General features: G+C 40.5%; 1 protein-coding gene across 1 annotated transcript in view; it reads right to left on the bottom strand.

Annotated features, from left to right (window-relative positions):
* CCDC60 (coiled-coil domain containing 60) overlaps positions 1–24556 on the bottom strand; it is a 114555-nt gene that overhangs the window by 51443 nt on the left and 38556 nt on the right. The window contains exons 4-5 of the mRNA XM_074202248.1: positions 10416–10583; positions 2985–3092 (exon numbers count right to left, since the gene is read on the bottom strand). Of these exons, the coding sequence (XP_074058349.1) occupies positions 2985–3092; positions 10416–10583 (276 nt within the window). The remainder of the gene's footprint in view (positions 1–2984; positions 3093–10415; positions 10584–24556) is intronic.

Raw genomic sequence — 24556 nt, 5'->3', positions numbered from 1 at the left:
CATTTTGACTTAGGATAGTGAATTTTCCAATCACTGGGCATGATTTCAAACAAAGCTGATGAGCCAAACATGAGAGATGTAGCAGGGATTTTTTTTTCAGGCTATTGATGACCTCTGGGTGTCTCTGACATTTGCAAAGGGAGAACCAAGGACTAGGGATACCGGGAGCAAGTGAAAATGGGGAAATAATGGGAAAGATGATAGTTTTGGAGTAAGAGGACTTTAATTCAAATCATGCCTTGCAATGTTTTAATTTCTGCCTGACCTTGGGTAAGTCACTTCCTATTCTGTCAGAGATAGTTATAAAAAAATGTGATTCCCAAACAAGTCAATCTCACGTTTTTGAGCCTCAGTTTCCTCATCTGTAAAATGGGGGCAATGAGAGCATCTACTTCACAAAGTCTCTTTGAGCATCGAGTAAAAACAAGTGACTTAGCTTCTTTGAGTCTTCATTTCCTCATCAGTCAAAATGAGGGGGGTGTGGGTTAAGTGACCTCCAGCTCTATGGTCTCTAATCTTATATAAATCCAATATCCATAGATCAGAAGCTAACAGGGTAGCAACTCCAAGGATCAACACAGGATAGGGTTAATGATGTGGTTGCTCTTTACTGGAAACAGCCTTCTTCTCAACTAGCCCTCAATCCTCCCCCCCATCCCCTGGGATAACTCCAGGAAAGGTCTGCCCATTATGATGACTTGGAAATTGTTATTCTCTGAAAGCAGCCTCTCTCAGAGAAATCAATACTCTCAGGTTTGTAGACTTTCCACACCCATAAGGAGGAATCTGCTCTCCCAAATGCCAGAAAAGTTGGTGGGGAAGGTAATCGGCAAACCTTGGTACCAAAGTCACTCCAGACTGTTGGTGAATTATGGCTGAATCCTGTAAACGGGATATGCCTAACTACTGGAGTGGGAAGACATTCTTAGAGTTGTTCAATCATTTCAATCATGTCTGACTCTTCCTGACCCCTTTTGGGGTTTTCTTGGCCAAGACATTGGAGTGGTTTGTCTTTTCCTTCTCTAACTAACTCTACAGAGAAAAAATTGAGTCAAATAGGATGTGATTCGCCAACAACTAATAAATATTTGAACTCAGGTCTTCCTGACTTCATTCCTGGGAACCTGTCTACTGTGCCACATACCTGCCTCGTGCATGCACAGGGAATGATTGTAAGGTAATATTAGAAACTGGAGTTTCTAATGAGCTTGGAACCATTCACATTCAAGGACACTGTCCAAAATATGAAGTCTGTGATTTTCAACCTTTCACTCACAAAGTGACTCTTGGAAGAATTGATCAGTTGGAAAGAAGATGGATTCTGGAATAAGAGGTCCTGAGTTCAAATCCCATTTATGTTATTTTAAGTTGTGGTGACTTAGCACAAATTCTTAGGTCCCAATTTACTCTTCTATAAATTGAGCAGTTTGGGTAAGGGGGCCTTTAACTCTCTGATCTATGACCTCCAAGTCTCTTTAATCTCTCTGGGCCTCAGTTTGCTTAACTTTAAGAATGAAAGGTTTGGCCTTAATGATATCTGATATCTCTTCAAATATTAGACCCATGATCCTTAAGAACTTCCCCTCTTTGGTCTCAGTTTAGCCCCTGAGATCTCTTCTAATCTCATTGGGAGCCTGTGAATAACTGACTATATCCAAGGAGACCAGAATGGGTGAAAGCAGAATTCATCCCAATAGTAAGAATCTCAGTTTCAGAGATGGATTCAGTAGTCCATCCATAGATATTTTTATATTTTAGGAACTGTGCTAAGGATACAGAGAAATGTAAAAGAATCTCTGTCCTGCAGGGGCAGTTCACAGTTTAAAAGTGGAAATAAGAAGCAGATTGATTGTGTAGAAGCAAACTGTAGATAGCGACCATCTAGTCCAACCTAGATTTGAACACCCTAACATAGGTGGTCCAGTTTCTCTTAAAGATCTATGGGGAGGGGGTGGCCACTATTTCTAAAGTCAGTCCATTCCACTTTTGGACAAGTTTACTTGTCAGGAAGTTCTACCTAGTGCAGAGCCAAGATATGTTTCCTGAAAATTTACCCAGATAATCAGATGCCATTGAGTCTAACTCCTTCATTTTCCAGATGAGGAAACTGAGGCATAGGGAAATGATTTGCCTAGGTCTATAACGCTCTTATGTTTTGCAATAGAAACTAGACCTGATTTAGAGAAATCCAGATGAGGAAACACCCTCTGGAAATTCAGGTTTTCAATTTTCCTTCAATTTATAGTCTTAGAGAAGAGATTCTTAATTCCTTAATTTTAGGGAATATATGAACATGAAAAAAATTACATCTTTCCCCCTACTAACTTCAAGCTGAAATATATCATTTTCTTCAATTATTTGAAGACATGATTCTGAAAAGAGGGTTCCCCTAGGCTTCACCTGAGTGCCAAAGGGATCCAGAACATAAAAATGATCGAGAATCTTTGTTTTAAAAGAGTTGAGATTTTTTTTAAAGAAAGATTTTATTTATATTGAGTTTTATAATTTTTCCCTCCATTCTTGCTTCCCTCCCATTCTGTTAGTAAAAGATTTGAGTTTTAAAAGAGATACATGACTAGGTCACATAGCCAGTGTGCAAATGCACACACATATGTATATATATATGTATATATATACAGACATATATGTATGTGTTTACATGCATGCATGCATATAGACATATATGTCTCTCTCAAGAGGCAGGCTGTGTACTCAATTCTTCCTGATTTAAGGCTGTCTCCTTGTTCACTCTGCCACACTGACTCTCACATTAAGAGTTGGAGACATTTTTTTTAGACCTGATGCTGGAAAAATATTTCCCATTTTTGATGCGTGACTTTATAAATAACCAATAGCCATCTTACTTTAAAATTCAGTTTTTTCCTTCTGCTAAACAGCTTAGGAGGGCAGCCCACACATTGCTACACTGACTCACTTTGCTTTGGTTCTTACTTAGAAGGCAGAAAGAAATCTGGGGGACTTACATGTTAGTCTCCGAGAGAGAAGGAGAGGTCAGACAGTTGTGCATCGGGTTGAAAGGCCGTAGAGTAACATCTGGCAGGCCCTCCAACTTTTTCACTCTTTCATACAAGCTGTGGGGGGAAAAGGCAGAAGCTTAACCCATGAGCAATGAACTGAAATTCTTCTGTACTGCATTAAGGTGCTTCCATTAATCTAAGAGAAATAAAGAGGTTTAAGATATTGGCAGAAAAGCATAAGTTTTCCTAGGAAGGGGGTAGGGAGGCATTTCTTAGAGAAGGAGATAATTTATGATGATGATGGTGATGACTCTTAGAAGGGATCTCAGAGACTTTCAAACCTATCCCTCTCATTTAACAGAGAGGGGGAAGAGATCCAATTTCAGTGCTTTCCTTCTGTTAATTATTCCTATTTATTCGGCATATGGCTTGCTTTATTTATATTTGCTTGCAAGTTGTCTCCCTATTAGATTGAAAGTTTCTTGAGGGCAGGAACTGTCTTTTGCCTCTTTTTGTATTCTCAGTGCTTAGCACTAGCTCACATAGGTGCTTAATAAATATTCATTGAATTGAACTGAACCTGGAGAGTTGAAATGACTTTTCCCTTTGTCCTAGAATTAGGGTAATCAGGATTCAAACACTAGTCATAGATTTAGAGATGGAAAGAATCTCCATCTAATTTGATGTTTCCGTCCTCATTTTATAGATAAGGAAATTGAGAGATAGAGAGTAGAAATGACTGGTCCAAGAATACTTAGGTAGGAAGAAGACCTGAGACTTCAAATACCTAATTTTATCTCTCTCTCTCTCTCTCTCCAGGTTCTGAGTGGCTGTCTCATAGTTCGGTTATTAATGATAATAATAATAATTAACATTAATACAGTGTCTGTGATGTTCCAGGCTCTCTGATAAATGCCCTACAAATATCTCATTTGAGCTGATTAGATTCAGACATCATGGGGTGAGGTACAGTTCTTTGCTCTCCTGCTCATTATGGAATTACAAAATGTAGGAGCTGTTTTGACTAAAGAGTCCAGGGAGTTTTTCCTCTTAACTTCCTTCCCAGAGGGCCCCAGAAATCCCTTTGATGTCTTTTCTTAGGATTTTTCTTGCAACCTCAGGCTAAAGCCCTTCCTGGATTATGGGATCATAGGTTTTAGGATTGGAAGGGACCTCGGAGGTCATCCAACTCTTCATTTTACACATGAGGAAGCTGAGTCCTGGAGTCCTTTAGGATCCTTACACCAGTTGCAAGGGACAGGATATGATACAAAGCAATAGTCTCTAGAGTCCAAGTATTTTTTCAATTGTACAGAGCCCCCTTAGAACATTTCAAGTTAATGAGAAATTTTGCAAATGCATTGGAAGAACCTCATGCTTCTTTCCTTTCTTTTCATCTCATTGCATCTTCCTTGGCATCTCCTCTTTCCTTAATTCTCCTTTCTTTTTTTCTTGTCTTTTGTTATTTTCCCACTTTGCTCCTTTTTCCTCCTCCTTTCTCTTTCTTCATCACTCTTTTTTTAATCTCAACTTGATTTTTAAATTTTAAATTGTTTATTTTTAACATTTATTTACATTTTTGAGTTCTCTCCCTCCTCTCCCCATTGTGAAGGCAAGAAACGTGTATCAATTATACTTGTGAAATTATGCAGAATATAATTTCCATATTAGCCATTGCAAAAAAATTACAAGAAAAATAAGTGAAAACATTATGCTTCAATCTTTACTCAGATTCCATCAATACTCTCTTGGGAGGTGAATAGCAGTTTTCAGCATAAATCCTTTGGAATTGTCTTGGATTATTGTATTGCTGAGAATAGTTAAATTATTCAAAGTTGATCATAGAACAGTGATACTGTTAATGTGAACGATGCTTTGGTTCTGCTCTCTTTGCATTGGTTCAGATAAGTCTTCTCAGTTTTTTCTGAAACTATCCTGATTGTTATTTCTTATGGCCCAATAGCAATCTATCACAATCATAAACATCATAACTTGTTCAGCCATTAGGCATTCAATGTTCAATTCTTTGTCTCTACAAAAAACTGCTAAAAATATATTTTTTTACAAACAGACCCTTCCCCCCTTTTAAAAAAAACTCTTTGGAATATAGAATTAGCAATGGTATTGCTGAATAAAAGGGTGTGCATGATTTTATAGTCCTTTGGTCATAGATCCAAATTGTTCTCCAGAATGGTTGGATCAGGTCACAACTCCACCAATAGGTCATTGGCTTTCCAATTTTCCTAACTCAGAGGTCATCCAACTCTTCATTTTACCCATGAAGAAACTGAGGCCTGCAGTCATTTAGGATACTTGCCCAACATTTTCTCAAACATTTGTCATTTTCCATTTTTAAAATTCCTTATTAACCAGTCTGATGTATGAGCTGTTTTAATTTGCATTTTTCCAAGTAATAGTGAGGTAGAGTATTTCTATACCTTCTTTCTCCTCTCCCTTCCACTCCTCATTCCGCTACTTTCCCCTTTCTCCCCTCCCCCATTTCCCACAGTGTTAGAACCAGGATTTAAACTCAATTCTCTTTTGAATTCTTTCCCCCTTTGTCCTAGTGCCCTCAATAACTTTTCTTTTTAGGAGTAATTTTTTTACTAATATCTTTTGTTTTTACATCATCTAAATTTCACCAAGAATCCCTCTTCCTCTTCTTTCTGGACAGTCCTCCTATGTAACAGAAAATTTTCTTTAAGAAAAAGAGAAAGAAGAGAAAAGAAAAATCAGAAAAAACTAATCAATACATTGAAAAAGTCTGACAATATGCCCTACTCCATGCCTGGGTGGACCTCTTTCCTTAGGTAAAGGTGTGTCTTCACACATTTTGTTTTGGGGGCTAGGATTGTTCTATGTGATTCTGTAATTCACTTTATTCTGTGACTCTTTTTTTTCTATTTATATTATTGAAATAATGTACAGTTAAAAAATTATTCTATTTCTCTCTGCCTAAGTCCATACTTCTCTGTTGTCATAATGCTAATCATCTCTCAGAGCACATTTTCTTACCTTCCTTCCTTCACCCCCTTCCTTCTCTTCCTTCCCTCTCTTCCTTCCCTTCTGTCCTCCCTCCCTTCCTTCTTTCCTTCCACTTTCTTTCCTTTCTTTCCTCTCTTCCTCCCTCCCTTCCTTTTCTTCCTTCTTTCCTTTTTTTTCTTTCTTCCTTTCTCATGATTTCATTGGTGATGAAAAGTAGAAAACTCTTTATCAATGTAGATTGATGCCAGTTTAGCATTTTTACAGTCTTAGAGAGCTGCCCGATGAATAGAAAGGTTAAGCGAAATGGCCCTTGTCACAGAGCCTTATGTGCCAGGGGTGAGGAAACTTCTTTTGTGGTCTTTAAAGAGCTACAGAATCAAGTATTGTTATTATTATCATGATCAATTATTATCATATTTTCAATACCCAGCATACAACTCGAAAATGCCTTATTGATGGTGTGATTATTTTCCTGAGGGGCACTTGATCTTTTGCTTGCCTTGGCAGACAGCTGCTCTTCTATTGGGCATTTTTATATAATTCATCCACTAGAATGTGATGGGAGAGATAGGGTGGTGCTTAAGAGTCTCTGCCTTTGGTGAACCCGGTTCTGCTGTATGTCCTTAGTTGAGCACTTGCTTCCCTGGGCTTTGGTTTTCTCAACAGTCAAATGGAGGAGGTGGACTGATAAGGTCCAAAGGCCTTTTCTCCCCTGGCATCTTCTGATTCTAGGAACAGCCACCATCACCTAGTGATAAATGATATTTCCATATCCCCTTAAGATTTTTAAAGGGTTTACTCATGTGATTTCATTGGTACCTCCCAGCTGCCTTCTAAGAGAGTTACTATAGCTGTTTATTAACTCGTTTTGTGGATTTAGAAACTGAGATCCAAAAAGGAAATATGATTTTCCTGGTTTTACAGTAGGTGTTAGAGGAGTTCTGAGTTAAGCTCTTTACCTAATAATAATAATAATATAATGATAGTATGTTTTTAGATTTGCAAAATACTTTATCTTATCAGATTCTCACAACAAATCTGGGAAATAGGTATTATTGTTATCATTCCTATTTTACAGATGAAGAAACTAAGGTACACAGTATTAGCTTGCTCAGGGTCACACTGCTAGTAAATGTCTGCAGCTGGTCTTGAACTCAAGCTCCTCCTGATCCCAAGTCCAGTGTTCTGTTCACTATTTCACTTATTTGCCACATAAAAGTGCTGATAACCTCAAGCATCTATGTACCTATGTATTCTATCTATCTATCTATCTATCTATCATCTATCATCTATCTGTCTGTCTATCTGTCTGTCTATCTATCTGTCTATCTATCTATCTATCTATCTATCTATCTATCTATCTGTCTCTGTCTCTCTATATATACACACAATGAGTCAGGAGAAGAAAATAGCAAACCACTCCAATATCTTTGCCAAGAAAATCTCAAATGGGATCATGAAGTTTCAGACTTTACTGAACAATGACAATAAAATTTGAAAAGTGCTGTACTTTATCTCATCCAGAGAACATTATGTAGAATGGTGGAGAGAGGGATGGCTATGGAGACAGATGACCTAATTCTTACTACATGGGTGACCCTAGATAAATTGTCCTTGCTTTCCTCCTCTTATAAAATGAGAGGGTTGGTTCTGGTCACCTCTGAGATTCTATCTTGATCTCCAATTGTGTTTGGGTTTCACTATAAGCTGGTGAAGTACAACTTCAAGCATTATTAATCCTATTTTACAGATGAGTAAACTGAGAATCAGCACAAGGACAAATGACATACTCAGAGCAAGGGAGCTAGGGCTAATGGTGGGGAGGGGAGGGGAGGGGAATTGGACCCGACTTCTCATCAGTCTTTGAGACTACAATACCAGAGTCAGATCAATATTCCTCTAAAAGAAATCCACCAATGCTGGGATTTATGAAACTTTAAACCCATCCACAAGACTGCAATCCGAACCGTGGGCCTGAAAGTGGATGTGTGTTCTCCAGTCTGCGATTAAAGACCCCATCCAAACACACACACAATGTTTCTCTTAAATCTATTAGAGAGCTGGGAGAGGATCTGTAATGAACACCAGCACCCTCGCCTATTTATCTCAGCTTCTTCAAAGGGGGGAGAGGCTTAGTTCTTCCTTCAGAAAAGGGGCTGTCAGGAAGTTGATATCATTGAATAGCTAAGGTTCAGTGAGCTGCATCCACTCAGGACCTCCCTTGCAAAAGAATGGTTCCATTTTCAGGACCTGGGAGAGCGCAGGCTCTTTCCTGGCAGAGCAAAATCAAGGAACATCTGCTCAAGGGACTTTGGAGCTTTGGGCAGAATGGCATAGGTTGGGTCTGATAATATTTAATACTGATACTAATTAACTGATATCTTGTCTCTCCCTTAATGATCACTCTGGATTGCTTTCCTGGTGATGCTCCATCTCTAAAACCTCATGTAGAATACAGTGCACTTTTGTCAACCTGTATCTGACAGGCAGACTAGATCTGTTTCCTGGTAACTCCTGCCTGGTGTTACCCTGCTCCTCTTGGACTTGCTTTGGAAAAGCTTTGAAGTCTGTCCTATACATTAATTAATCTCTGACTGAGCCAGATTCAGATGGGACTAAGGTGTGTATGATATGGAACAAAAAGCTAGTTGGAAATTCAAAATCATTTTAAAGTTTGCAGGGAACCGAGGATCAGAGATGGAAAGAGTTCAAAGGTCATCTAATCCAACCTCCCCTTTTCCCCAATTTACAGTTACAGAAGTGACTTGCCCAGGGTCATATGGATTGTATCAGGGGTAAGATCTGAACCAGACTCCTGAGTTGGCACTCTTTCTAGACACAGTCTATATCAGTATATAGTGAAGTGGCAACTACAGGCATTAAATGCTCCCATTTACATTGGGGGTAGAATTGGTTAAGATGCCACTGATCTATTTATTTCCCACTCCAGACCAGATAAAGAAATCACAGGTTTCAGCTCTTCTCCCATTTTTGATCTTGGGCAAGATACTGGGTTCTAGTATCCTAATTTCTAAAATAAGGGGATTGGACTGGATGACCTGGAAGGTCTCATCCAATTCTAAGTCTCGAATCTTCTGACTTGTAAGTCAGAGCTAACATGGTATAATAGAAAGATGGTGGCTTTGGGGGTTAGTGATTCTTGGTTTGATCCCAGCTGTTGTCCTCCCTGCCACCTGCTACAACTCATTTAATAGCTCTGTGCCTCAGTTTCTTCATTTGTAAAATGAGACTGTAAAATGTAAAAAGGTCTCTAAGGTCCTTTCTATCTTTAAATATAGGATTCAATGAACTTTAACACTTTTAGTGATGAGTCAAGATCACCATCAGGAGATTATAAGAAAGACAGAATATAGAATAATAGAACACATCCCAGCCCTGGATTTGGTGTTGGGATCTGAACAGACTAACCAGCTGTTCTGACATCTGGGGCAAGCACTGCAAAATGTGCCTAAGGCGATCTAACCAAAAACTTCATCAAATCCCTTGTTAAAAGACAAATTCAGAGAGAGGAGGGGAGAGGACCTCAAACTTAGGAGAGAAGGCCTTGGTCAGGACAACAATCCCACTGACTTTAGGACCCCCAGAAGGTTACTGAGAGGGGAGGGAGTTGAACAACACCAACTGAGGAAAAGTGGACACCTGGGATCACCCTATGTGGGGGAGGGAGAGGAAGGAAGCACTTTTTTTAAAGTTTTTGCAAGGCAAATGGGGTTAAGTGGCTTGCCCAAGGCCACACAGCTAGGTCATTATTAAGTGTCTGAGACTGGATTTGAACCCAGGTACTCCTGACTCCAGGGCCGGTGCTTTAGCCACTGTGCCACCTAGCCGCCCGAGCCACCTAGCCGCCCCTGGAAGCACTGTTTCATTCCTTCCTATTGACTAATTCATTTTGTTAACTCAGGGATAAACTCAGTTCTTTCTACTTGCTATACTATATTCATAGTGGGGATCCTCTTTGTCCCATCTTTTTCCTGTCTCTGACCTTAGCCCAAGCAGTGTTTGCCTAATGATTTTAATTTTCAACGGTGTGATTATTTTTGCAAGAGGTAATGAAATAGTAGGGGCAGCTAGACTTTTCAGCAGATAGAGCACTTTTCTTTTTTAAAATTCTTTTTTGATAGAGCACTTTTCAGTAGATAGAGCACCTCAGTAGGAAGACCTGAGTTCAAATTAAGTATCAGATACTTACTAGCTGTGCGACCTTGGTCATCACTTACCCCCTATTTGCCTCATTTCCTCATCTGTAAAATGAGAATATACATGCATAGAGAAAGAAATGGCAAACCATTTTAGTATCTTTTCTACGAAAACCCTATGGATGTAGTTCATGGGGTCATGAAGAATCTGACATGACTGAATACCCCAACAAGAAAACCAATCAAAACAGCCCCTTTTCAGACCATTAATGATAATCCTTCAGGATGTACTTACTTTAGGCTAACATCACTGGGTTCAGTAGTAGGCATTGTTGCTGGCTGAAATTTGTTTCTTTCCTCCTCTTCTCTCTTTTTGTCCAGAAAGGCTTTCTTTCTCATTGCATTCTCTGCTCTCAAAATATCAAAATATCCTTGACCCACTTTCACTGACTGCATCAAATAGCTGCATGGGGAGAAGAAAGAGAATTTGAAATTGGAATATGTGGGTGGTGGAAGATATGGAGAAGAGGCATCATCATCATCATCATTATGGAGAAGAAGGAACCCCAAAACTTGATGTCAGGAAGCCTGGGTTTGAAGCATGGCTCAGAAGTGGTGGCATAGTCATGAGCCTTGATTTCTTTATCTATAAAATAGGGCCAACAATCCCTGTACTCTGTACTCAAAACTCTGTTTCACCTGAATGTGTCAGAGAACCCCAGAGCTTTGTCTTTGGACTTATCATTAGGATTTCTGGTCCTTTCTAGCCACCCTGTAGTCACACCCTCCCAAAAGTAGAGTTTAACTCCTTAAGAGTAGGGACCATCTTGATTCTTCTACCCTAAGACTTGACATGATGGGTGCTTGGAAAAGAGTTAAGTGCTTAATAACTGTTTTCATTCATTTCATAGTCAATAGTGCTTTGTTATTGTGAAGATACCAAGTGTGGAGTTTCCATGGTTTTCTATGAAGAGTATGATCAGAGGATTGGATAGGATGGAGGGAAGCTTGTCTTTGTTGTGTTCCTTAATCCTCAGCTTTTTCAGCCAGCATTTAGAGCGGGAAGGGACCTTAGAGACCCTCTGGTCCAGCCCTTTCCTCCTAGAGATCATAAGATAGCAGGATTCTAGAACTAGAAGGGACCTCAGAGGGTGTCTAGTCTAATTACAGATGGGACAAACTGAGCTTTAGAAAGGTTACAGATTCACCTGAGGTCACAAAATGAGAATCAAAGGTGGAATTTGAACTCAGATCTTTCTGTCTCTAAGTCCAACACACTATCTTTTTTTTTGCTGTACTGACTCTCTGCAAGGGATCTAAGGTCCAAAGATGCTATTTGGCATGTTCCAGGTCACACAATAAGACCATTCTAGGACTTCCTCCCCTATACCATTCTGCTTTCCCCTGGATCTGACTCCCCCTACTCTCACATTGGTCTTATATTTCATTCAAGAAGGGTCTTATTCACAGTTGGCTGTTTGAGTTGGAAATTGAGTCAATGATAAGCTAATTTCCACAGAGACACTGAATTATCAGCTAACAGTTGTTTTTAAGGTGCTAATCCTCAGAAAGACATTTTTTATGCTTAATAGGGATCCCACAAAGACTTTCCTGTCTTTGTTAGACAAAATTGTTTCTAACTCTCCATGTCCTCATTTGAGGTTTTCTTGGAAGAGGTACTGGAGTGGCTTGCCATTTCCTTCACCGGCTCATTGGATTGATTAGACAAACTGAGGCAAAAAGGGGTAAGCAACTTCAGAGTTACCCAGTTAGCATCTGAGGCTGAATTTGAACTCAGATCCTACTGACTCTAGAGCCATTGCTTCATGTACTATGGTATCACCTAGGTGCTTTGGTTTCTGAAATTACTTTCCATTTACTACATTTTATGTAGGTACTTAGTTATTTATTACATGTTGTTTCCTCACTAGACTATGAGCTTCTGAGGGCAGGGGCCAGTTTTGTCTTTCATTGACACATAGTAGGTTGGCAATGCACCTTGCTTGCTGATGGACTTAATGGGAAAAGGATCGATGTCTTCAGTATTTAAAAGACTAATGTTAGTAACCGACTTGATCATTCAACAGTGCCATACAACAGATAAAAATCTGAATGTTTTTGCATCCCAGCTTTGTTAATGTGCTCTCTGTATGAGCTGAACAAGCCACTTTAACTGAATCTGTTTCCTTGTCTCTAAGATGAAGGGTTTGCATGTGATGGTCTCTAGGGTTTCTTTCAGATCTTAATTTCTGATCCTATGATTTCTTTTTTCTTTTTAGGTTTTTGCAAGGCAAATGGGGTTAAGTGGCTTGCCCAAGGCCACACAGCTAGGGAATTATTAAGTGTCTGAGGCCAGATTTGAAGCCAGGTACTCCTGACTCCAAGGTGGTGCTTTTATCCACTATGCCACCTAGCCACCCCAGATCCTATGATTTCTTGGGCTATTTTGTCTCATACTGAACCTAAATTTCAAATTAGAGATTTGTTAATAGTTATTAAAAAAGCAGAGACATGGTAAAGGACAAAATGCCAAGCCTGAAGTCAAACCCAGCCTCATATACTTTCTTTTTTTTTCTTTTTTAGGTTTTTGCAAGGCAATGGAGCTTGCCTAAGGCCACACTAGGTAATTATTAAGTGTCTGAGGCTGGATTTGAACTCAGGTACTCCTGACTCCAGGGCCAGTGCTCTATCCACTGAACCACCTAGCTGCCCCCCTTTATTTAGTTTTTGCAAGGCAATGGGGTTAAGAGACTTGCCAAAAGTCACACAGCTAGGTCATTGTTAAGTAATTGTTAAATGTCTGAGGTTGGATTTGATCTCAGGTCCTCATGACTCCAGGGCTAGAGCTCTATCCACTGCACCACCTAGCTGCCCCTTCTTTTTTTTAAGATTTTATTTATTTTGAGTTTTACAATTTTCCCCCCATTCTTGCTTCCCTCCCCCACCCCCCTAGAAGGCAATTTGCCAGTCTTTACATTGTTTCCATGGTACACACTGAACCAAATTGAATGTGATGAAAGAGAAATCATATCCTTAAGGAAAAAGCATGAAGTATAAGAGATAGCAAGATTACATAATAAGATAACTTTTTTTAAAATTAAAGGTAACAGTCCTTAGTCTTCGTTCAAACTCTACAGTTCTTTCTCTGGATACAGATGGCATTCTCCCTTGCAGAGAGCCCCACATTGTCCCTGACTGTTGCACTGATGGAATGAGCGAGTCCATTAAGACTGATCATCGCCCCCATGTTGCTGTTAGGGTGTATAGTGTTTTTCTGGTTCTGCTCATCTCGCTCAGCATCAGTTCATCCAAATCTCTCCAAGCCTCAGATACTTTCTGACTGTGTGACTCTAGACAAATCACTTCACCCTTTATCATTCAATTTCCTCATTTGTAAAATGAGGTGGAAAAGGAAATGACAAAACCATTCCAGTATCTTTGCCAAAAAAATCCAAATGGAATCATGAAGAGATGGACATGACTGAACAACAACATATTTATGATGCTGGTCTTGAACCCAGAAGGCTGCAGTGCAATTGTGCAGCCTCAGATGTCTTCTAGATAGATGACCCCTAGGCATGTCACTGAGCCCCATCTAATCCATCCTTTCATTTTACAGAAGAGGAAATTGAGATGGAGTGACTTGTGACAAGATCACACAGGGAATGAGTAATAGGGAGTAGAATTCTAATCCAGGGACTGGGGCTCTACATCATTTTACTCTATAGCCTTCTAAGAACACACACACATGCACACACACACTCACACACACTCACACACACTCACACACACACACTCACAAACTCCCCCATAATTCTACCCACACACTCACTTATTACACTCATACTCACATTTACACATACTCTCACCCATAGGTACTCACACTCATATACATACACACTCCCACACTAATACACTCACACTCAGACATTCTCATACTCAAATACACACACATACACACTCACATTCTCATGCCCCCACACACTCATATTCACACACATGCTCACACACAAAACACATGCATATCCTTACACACACACACACACACACACACACACACACACACACACACACTCACTCCCACTGCCCTCCTTGTTTTGCCTTCTGGGGCCAAACTAGATGTTTCTAATCCCTCAAAGGTTGCCATGGCATTGTCCCCATCGGACCTTTCTGTTTCATGCCACATATCTCAGACAGCTAAGAGGCCACTTTGATTGGATGTCAAAGGGCACTCCCTAACAAGAGGAAGGGTGCCAAGGGTGATGAGCCTTTTCCAGAGGGGATGGCCCTGCCTCACGGGAGGTTTCCAGGTGGGTTGTCATGGGTCTTCTTGTTTGGACACGGGGTAGTATCTGAGGTCCTAGCTCTGGCATTCGGTGACTAGAATGCCCCAAGACACTCAGGAGCCCTAACAGAGGCTAACAGAGAGGGCTTCTTGGAGGCATCAAACCTTCCCTTGCATCCTCTGCTCAGCCCAGTTTTCCCAGCTCAGCCAGCACATGATTGGCAAATCATTTGGATCCTTTCCCATTTTCTTCCTCTTCCTCCCTTCCCAAAGCTCCCCCCCCACTTAATAATGGTTTCTTCCCCATCTTCATCCCTCACATGGGTCATGGAGTCACCTGCTGCCTTGGGTTGATTGGCACAGCCTGGCAGCTAATCGCCTAGAGCTACCTGTAAGTTGTTAAATTCTATTTGCGGTCACTTCAATATACACTCAGTCGGAGGAAGACTGTCAGTGGAGGCTGTCCAGGGCCTGGGAGATGAGGAGAAGGGCATTCCAGCCCTTGGAGGGGGTGGAAAAGGAAGGGAGGGGAGGGAATGCTTACCTATCCATTGACAATAACAGAAACGATAGGGGGAGAGAAGCATTGAGGGAGGGGAAGCTACAACTTGCTGTCAAACAGCCTCTGAGGAGTTAGGAAGTGAGGGGGGATTCCCATCAGATAGAAGCATTCCTCCTCTGGAGGATGGCCTATTCTTGTCCCAGTGGGTTGGGGATTAAGTCATCCATTCCACCCAGCTGAAGTAGTTGCTTGGTTTCTTGATTTGTTTAATCCTGGGGAATAACAACCTTCCTCCCTTTCCTCCACTCCTCACATTTTAAAAAGTAGTGTTGGGGACAGCCAGGTGGTACTGTGGATAGAGCACCGGCCCTGGACTCAGGAGTATCTGAGTTCAAATTCGGCCTCAGACATTTAATAATTGCCTAGCTGTGTGACCCTGGGCAAGTCACTTATACCAATTGTCTTAAATAAAATTTAAAAAGAATCATTCTCTTTTTTCTCTTCCCTACTCCCCCTTTCCCCCCAACTTTCTTATTTTTATCAAAGGCATTACCATCCTTCCAGTCTCTCAGATTGAAACCTTGGCAATATTTTGACCTCCTCTCTTGCCCACATCCCACATGTATCTAGTTGGCTTAACAATCAGGCTTACTGTTTATTCCATAATCATCTCCCACTTTCTATCTCTTCTCTTCACTCTCATGGCCACCACCTTTAGCTCAAGCCCTTTGTTTCCCCAACTCTTAGCCTGGCACATTCAAGTTGTAGAACCATCATCATGAAAAATGACCAAATGCTCATTGGGAATAATGAGAGAAAAGCAAGATCTTCCCTGCTTTCAAGGGGCTCCCATTCCATCATCAACCAATGAATCAACAAACAATTATTAAGCACTTCCTGTATGCTGGGCTCTCTGTAAATACACAGAAATGCAGAGACAAAAATATAATGCTCTGCTCTCAAGGAGCTTGCACCATCCCCCCCCCACACACAAGGGTCAACAGGCAATTAAATAATGTATATTTATAATAATAAATTAATAATAATAACTCACATTTAGAAAGCTCTTTACAAATATTATCATTCAATCCTCACAATAACCCCAGAAGGTAGGCACAATTAGTATCCCCATCATACAGATGAGGAAACTGAGGCAGGCAGAGGTTAAATGATTTGCCCAGGGTCATACAGCTGTGAAGTATCTGAGATTGGATTTGAACTCAGGCCTTATCAATAAATTCTTGTTTAACAATTAAAGTTGAATATGGGTTTGGGAATCAGAGACTCTCAGCACTTCAAGGTTGAAAGAACCTATCTAGTCTGGCCCTAACCTAAACTAGAATCTCTTCCATGACAGCTTTCAGACTGCCATGGACAGGGAATCTTGACAGCCTATGACATTTACAGACAGGAAACCTAATAAGAAGCTTTCTCCAATAACAAGTCTAAATTTACCTCTTAACTTGCATAGAGACATGAATTCCCAGAATCACAAGGAACTTTTGGACAACAGTGTCCTCTATTATGTGTCTGAGAAATGTTCATACCACCTTTGTTGGATGCTCTTCAACCCCCTCCCCACCAATGCCCCATCTTCCAAGGCAGCTCTGTGAGTCAGCTTGGACATGAGGTGTTACTTTGACTCCTATTGTTTACATTACTTTGAACACAGTTTCTCAACTGTTATTATCATCTTTATCACTACCACTACCATTACCACCACCTTCACCATCACCATCACCATCACCATCACCATCACCATCACCATCACCATCACCATCACCATCACCATCACCATCACCATCACCATCACCATCACCATCACCATCACCATCACCACCATCACCATTTTTATTCACCTCTGATACCTGTTAGCTATGTAATCCAGGACAAGTCACTTAACTGTTCCTTATCCTAAGCTCTGCTTTAAAATTGATCTAAGATTCTGCAATCTGCATTGGTAGTGGAATTTCTGAGACTGGGAGTTTCCCAAACTTGGTGATATCACAGGCCCTTCACATAATAAAGTACCCACTTCTTAGTCTATCCATAAGCATTTATCTATAAGACTACTTGGGCTCCAGATTCTGTGGCAATTTGCTGGAGATATCTGTAAGTCACTGTGCTAGGCTGAAGGTTATTGGGATAAGAAATGGAGCATTCCATTAGCCTAGAGATCTCCAGGGTGAGGGAACTGCTTCCACCAATGCAGGTCGGCACTTTATCTCAAACATGAGTCTTTAGAGTTGCCTGAGATAATGGGTGACTTGCTTAAGTCTTTCTGGTTTTGAGGTCAGTTCTCCATGCACTAGACAACTTTGATTCTGGAGATACAAAGACAAAATAAAACACAAACCTTGTCCTCAAGGAACTTAACATTCTACTAGAAGAGAAGGGATGACATGGGGGATCTTTTAGAGACTTTTCATTTTGTCATTTAAATCAGCTCTGGCAAATAGAAAAGGGGTCACTAAACTATCTTATCTGTCTGTCTATCTATCTATCTATCTATCTATCTATCTATCTATCTCTACAAGCTGTATATTGACTTAGAAAATCACATATTACCATTATCTGTGTTTTATTATATTTTAAATTATTTTATAAAATATTTCCTAGTTATATTTTAATTGGGGGCAGTTGGAGTGTGACTGACTGAATGTGATCCGTGAGACATGTATTTAACACCCCTTATCTAAATCAACTCTCCAAGAAGTCGGGCGATTTCCTCTAGGCTCACACAGTTACTAACTGTGCCAGTTGTACTTCATGTCCAGGACTTTGGATTCCTGGATCACTGATCTTTCCCTCATTCCATGCTGTCTCCCTAAGGGTTCAGAGAAGGTCTTGTGCTATGATGGGGGCATAGGGCTCAACACCTCAAATTAAGAGGCCCCATCCCAGATATCACTTTGCATTTTAGTTACATATAACTTTGCTGCTCCCAGCTTTTCTCTCACAGTTCCTGTCTCTGCCTGTGAGAAATATGGGGCCATAAGCCAAATGGTGCCTTGGCTGGGATTGCAGAATTCCATTACAATGAACAAACAGTCCTTGCAATGTGATTTCAGGGCAGCCCCACTCTTGCAAGAGAGAATAGCCTACATGAAGATTTTCACTTAACAAATACTACTCTTTTTGAATAATGGCAAATAAATCAGTTTGCTCTTACGTTGTTGGGACATGGAGTTTTGTGTCGCCTACTTCATCTATCAGGTTCATGACCCATTTTATCAAAGCTATGTAGGATTTGATTTCAGGGAAGGAGGGGAGAAAAGATGGTGGGAAGACACACACAGAATCTCAGAGCTGGAAAGGGGGCTCAGAGACTAGCCAGTCCAACTCTTAACTGAGTAAGAATTACAAGATCTAATTAGTGGTCATTCAGCCTTTGCTTGCAGACCTTCAGTGACAGCGAACTTACTAACTTCCAAGGCAGACCGCTTTACTTTGGGACAATTTTCATTACAGGTTGTATCTGCCTCTGCATTCATGACTCCTGGCTCTGACCTTTGAGATTAAGTAGAAACTAATCTGATCCCTCTTCTCCATGGCAGCCCTTCATCTGAAGACATAAATCATACACACTCTTTTTTTTAGGTTTTTGCAAGGCCATGGGGTTAAGTAACTTGCCCAAGGCCACACAGCTAGGTAATTATTAAGTGTCTGAGGCCGCATTTGAACTCAGGTCCTCTTGATTCCAGGGCTGGTGCTCTATCCACTGCACCACCTAGCTGCCCCAGTCATACACATTCTTATCAAATCTTATCTAGATTAAATGCTCCATCTTGTATGATAGGGTCCCCAGACCTCTCTCCAGCTTTGTCACTCAAAGTTGGAACCTGTATTTTAATTTATTATTGTTCTTCCTAAGGGATGAAGTTGGAAGGAAGGAAGAAAGGAAGGGAGGAAGGAAGGAAGGAAGGAAGGAAGGAAGGAAGGAAGGAAGGAAGGAAGGAAGGAAGGAAGGAAGGAAGGGTAGAAGGAAGGAAGGGTGGAAGGAAGGAAGGAAGGAAGGAAGGAAGGAAGGAAGGAAGGTTGGATGAGAGGAAGGAAGGGAGGGAGGAAGGGATAAAGGGAGGAAGAAAAGAAGGAAGGGATAGGGAAAGGGAAGAAGGAAACAAGTATTTATTAGAAGTGAGGTATTGTGCTAAACACTTTACAACTGGACTTCACAATAACTGCAAGAAGTAGGTGCTATTAATTGTAGAAACTGAGATGGGGGGAGCAGAGTCAAGATGTAGAGAGTAAACAGCATCACAACTGAACTCTCCTAATGTTTCTCTACAAACAATTCTGAAATAGCTCCTTACATCAAATTTTGGAGTTGTAGAGACAAAGAGTTCAGAATGAAATATTTTCCAGCTTAATGAGTTTGACAAGAAAGGCCAGTGACACTCATTTATTTAACTCTCTCTCCCTCCCTCCCTTCCTCTGTCTATTTCTCCATCCATCCATCTGTCCATCTCTCTATCCATCTATCTATCTGTCAATCAATCATTCAATTTCTCTATCCTTGATTCACATCTCTCATCTCTATCTCTATCATTTTTATCTATTGATCTCTGTATCCTATCATCTGCATATCCATTGATCTATCTTTAACTATTTCAGTAGAATTGGATTTCTTTATAATCTCGTGTATTTGAAGGCATCCACGGGCTTTTTCTGACATGGTCAAACAGACGTGTACCACAAGAAGGGTGAAGAATGCCTCCCATAACTACTTTTTTTTCTAATGCAATTTAAGGTAGTATTGAGGGGTGCTAAGAGAAGCAGCCTAGTATAGTAAATTGAAAACTGGATTTGAAATCTAGAAGACCTTGATTTGATACAGACTTGCTTGGTGACCCTGGCTAAGTCACTTCACCTCTGTTTGTCTTGGTTTCCTCAATGGGAAAATGAGGATAATGACATCCACCTCACAGATTATTTTGAGAACAAAATGAGATGAGAAGCATAAAGTGCTTAACATAACAGGTAGTTTCTATCCCTTCTTTGTCTCCCTACCTATCTGTCTGTCTATCCTGATAAAACAAACAAAACCCTGAGACTACTTTCCCATGAACCACTATCTAGCCAGAGAATGTCTGAACTGAAAGGTATCTTGGAACACAAATGAAGGAGTCCAAGCTCTTCCTTTTTACAGAAGATGACTCTCAGACCCAGAGAGGTTAAATGTTCTGTTCAAGGTCACATAACAAATTGAGGGGGAACATCTCTAGAGCTGTCCTCTAATCTTGGGATTTTCAGTCCACCCACAGAAGCGCTTAATCACCCGGCCTTTGACTGGAAAGACACCAGCTAAATATTTTTATGTATTGACGATTTCCCCATCAGACCATCTTGTTTATACAATAACTTAATAACCCTCGCCCCATTTCCAAATTGATAAGGAAGCAGGCATCATTCATTAAAATGCAAATGCAATCGAGATGAAATTTGGAATACATTTATTACAGTAATTGAGCTTCAGTCAACTATAGTCACAACACAGATTTTGAATTGCTAGTCAGACAAAAGGACGCATCTTATTTTGGGGGGGGTTAAGCTAATACCTTTGTCAGCATGCAAATTAAAGCAGTTTCCCAGAGCAATCCCATAATTTACGATGGAGTGCTTTCCTTTCCTTTATGGGCCCAGATTCTTTGAGGGGAGGTCATCAGAGTGGGCACACAAAAGATTGTGTACCACAAATTGATTACAGATTCTGTCTGCTTCCTGTACCCACATGCTGATTAAGTCTTCCCTAAATTGGTGGTTATCCTGGGGTCATCTGTTCATAGATGGGGAGGTGGTCAGTCTTTTTGTCTCATGAGAGCTTTGTTTCTGGAGGCCAATGCCTTGGGCCTGCAATGGAAGGATGGAATTAATTTGCTCCTTTTGATCATAAATCAGATGTCAGGAAGGCATCTTGGAGCTGTCCTGGTGATGCTACACATCTGACTATCAATGGAGAACAAATCACCAGAGGGACCTGGGTTCTGTTTGACTCTGATGGTTTTGCAAAGTTCACTTGACATGTCTGGGATCTGGGCAAACACTGTACATGTGTATGGCAAATTACTATTTAAGTGAACAAGACATAGCCAATGACAGGCATTTAGTCAGCTTCTGCCAAGATGGGGTTGGGGTGAGCATGGGGGAGAGATAGAGAAGTACGCTTCGGAGAATACTACCTTTTGTCCTTGCCCTGGGAGTTCTAGAGAAAGGGATCTGTAAGGGATAATGGAACAAAGAATGTCAGTTTAAAACCTAGACTGGCAAGGCTGGGAAGGCCTTAGAACACAAAGGATCCATTGGAAGTTAGAACTGGAAGGAATTTTAGAACATAGTAAGTCAAAGCTGAGAGGCTCTTTAAAGCCCATGATATCAGTTTGGAAGGAACCCTAGAACATGGAAAGTCAAAGTTGGAAGTTAGAATACAAAACTAGAGCTTAGAACAGGCAATGCCAGGGGGAAGGGTCTTAGAACAGGGAATAGCAGATTTGGGAGGGGGCCTTAGATAAGACAATGTCAGAACTGGGAGGGTCCTTAGAACAGTGACTGACAGAAATGGGAAAGGGCTTAGAAGAGTAATGAATAAATGAATAAATAAGCATTTTTCTCTATTCTTCTTGTGGCTAGAAAAAGTGAGGTTCGATGATTTGTCCCCCCAGTCCTAGAGTTAATACTAGAACTCAGACCTCCAGATTTCCTGACATTTGTCAAATATTCATTTAGCTAACTCTGTGTTCAAGACTTGTTTCAAGGATCTGGGGACAAGGGTCTTTAAAGGACACGGTTTCTGTCTTTGTGGCTCTTACATTTACTCTCTGTATCAATGAGAAATGTGATGATATTATGATAAGATAAAACAGATTAGCTAATTACAAGATAAGGAGTTATTTATTAAGGAGGACACATATATAATAGATTAAACATTATTTATTAAGGCCTGCTTAATTAGTGCCAAATACTTTGCAAATATCTTGTTTAATCTTCACAACCATCCTGGGAGTTAGGTGTTATTCTGATCCCCATTTTACAGAGGAGGAAACTGAGGCAGACAAGGGTTGAAAGACTCACAAAATAAATGCCTGAGAGCAGTTTTGAACTCAGATCTTCTGATTCAAGGTCATCGGTGACCTAATTTGATCCCGCATCCAAAGTATTCAGAAACATTTGAGAAGAGAGAGAGAACACTTATAAGCATGGGGTTGTTAAGGAAAGACTCAAGGAAAATTACCACCTGGAATAAACTTTGAAAGCAAAGAAGGATCCCAAGAAGAAAAATTGAAAAGGGAAGTTATTCCAGATAAAGTGATAATTTGGGTAAATGTTCAGAGTTGGGAGATAGAAGGTTGATTTTGGGAATAGTTGGTGAAAAAGGGGCACTATGAAATAGATTTGGAAAAGTGAAATGGAACCTCATTGTCGTGGACTTTAAATACACCTAATTTGGAGGGTAGTAGGGAGTCATTGAAGTTTCTTGAGTAAATGATTTTCCCAGCAGTGTTCTCTCTATTATGGCTCATGGTCTTGAAAACTGCAGCCACCAGTTACTCTGAAAAATAGCTATAGCTCAGAAAAATTCTTCTTCTTGAAACATCTAATTCATGTTCTGGTATTTCCTGATCCTCTTGGTACTGGCTCACTGTCTCTTGATCTACTAATGAGAGGAAAACCTGTTCTAGAGGAATGAGTTCTGGAGTAGTGGCTGGAGGGAGGGAGGCTTCTTCTTCCTCTCTCACTTAGGGACACCTGTTCCTTGCACTCCCTTGAGGACAGTGCAGAGAACAAACTCATTATAGTACAATCATTTTGGGATCCAGCAAATTGTGAGATAGAGCAATTCACGAGAGCCTGTAAATCCTCCTTGCATAGCTGGAGTATGATAAATGCTAAGTTATCTTGGAAGTAATGAAATTTGTTAACTTAAAGGGCTAACAAATTAACCTCTGCTCCACTGAAGAAGAAATTGCCGTCAAAAGCGTTCTAATTATTTTAAGTGGTTTTCCCTTCCCTTGTTCTCTTTACTTAATCTTTATCCTAGATCCTAATTTTATAAAATTTTAAAAGAATTCATATTATGGTCTGACAAGCACTTAGGATGGGTGGAGGGGAAACAGCCCTGGTTGAGGGACTCAGGAGATCTGGGTTTGTTTGCATCATAGCTTTATTGTTGTTCAGTTGTTTTTTTAATCATCTCATTTGGGGTTTCTTGGTAAAGATACTGGAATGATTTCCCCTGTCCTTCAGTTCATTTCACATATGAGGAAACTGAGGTAAATAGGATTAAGTGACTTGTCCAGGATCACACAGCTAGTAAATGTATAATGCTGTTTTTGAACTCAGGAAGGATGAGTCTTTCTGACTTCAGACCCAGCACTTTGTGTATTATGGAACCACCTGGTAGATAGATAGATAGATGATGAGAATGAAATCCTTCATTTTTTTTTAGGTTTTTGCAAGACAGTGAGGTTAAGTGGCTTGCCCAAGGCCACACAGCTAGGTAATTATTAAGTGTCTGAGGTCAGATTTGAACTCAGGTCCTCCTGACTCCAGGGCCGGTGCTCCACTGAGCCACCTAGCCACCCCAAAATCCTTCATTCTTAAAGACCACCTTGACATTGAGGAGATGATGCCTTGGCAAGCAAGTAAATTGGCTTTGAATGAGGGGGTGTTACATTAAGTTTGCCAGCTTTACTTTTTCCTCCAAAGCCATCTGGCTCCAATGGCCAGATATGAATCAGGACAACTGAAGATGGCCCTGGATGCAAGGCAATCAGGGTTAAGTGACTTACCCAAGGTCACACAGCTAGTAAATATCAAGTGTCAGAGGTTGAATTTGAACTCAGATCCTCCTGACTCTAGGCCAGTGTTCTATTCAGTGTACCACCTAGTTTGGTGGTACTAGGTAGGTTTCCATTCTTTGGACCAAAGTTTCATTCCATCTTAAATGGAGCTAATTCATCAATTCACATGACTGCTCCAGACTCAGGGACCTCAGTGGTTATAAACTCCTAAATGTATATTGTTCATGAAGCGTTGCAGATGTGTTTATCTTGCTAGGACACAAATGAGTTCAAAGCAAAAAACATTTACTGTGGTTATGACAAATAGAGTGAAAAAAGTAGCTACATGAGGTCCCCTCCACAAATCGTGGGTTCACTCTTTCATAAATGCAACCAGTCTCAGCAGGAGGGGGAATACACAGAAATCACAAATAGAGACCCACATTCAGAGAACACATAGAATTCACACATGGGGCAGCTATGTGTCAACATGGTGCCTAAAGTACTATTCTTGGAGTAGTGAAAATTCATCTTTGTGAGTTCAAATTTGGCCCCAGATGTTTCAATTCATTGGGCAAGTCACTGTTTGCTTCAATTTTTCTCATCTGTAAATGAGCTGGAGAAGGAAATGGCAAACCGTTCCAGTATCTTTGTCTAGAAAACCCCAACTGGGATCTGTCAGAGTTGGACACGACTGAAAAAATTTACCAGAGATAACCTCAGGGAATCAGAGATGTTACTGCTCTAGCACCATGTTTTTTTGTTCCATTCTTTCTTAACATGGAAGACCAGGACGTAGAAAGTAATTTTGATTTCTCTTAGGCTGAATGCAAGCACGTATTTTCTATGACTATGTGCTTCTCTTGTAGCAT

The sequence above is a fragment of the Macrotis lagotis genome, chromosome X (genome assembly GCF_037893015.1).
Source record: "Macrotis lagotis isolate mMagLag1 chromosome X, bilby.v1.9.chrom.fasta, whole genome shotgun sequence".
Lineage (NCBI taxonomy): Eukaryota > Metazoa > Chordata > Mammalia > Peramelemorphia > Peramelidae > Macrotis > Macrotis lagotis.
Note: the sequence above shows the minus strand (reverse complement) of the source record. Positions and strands in the feature narration are given on the sequence as shown.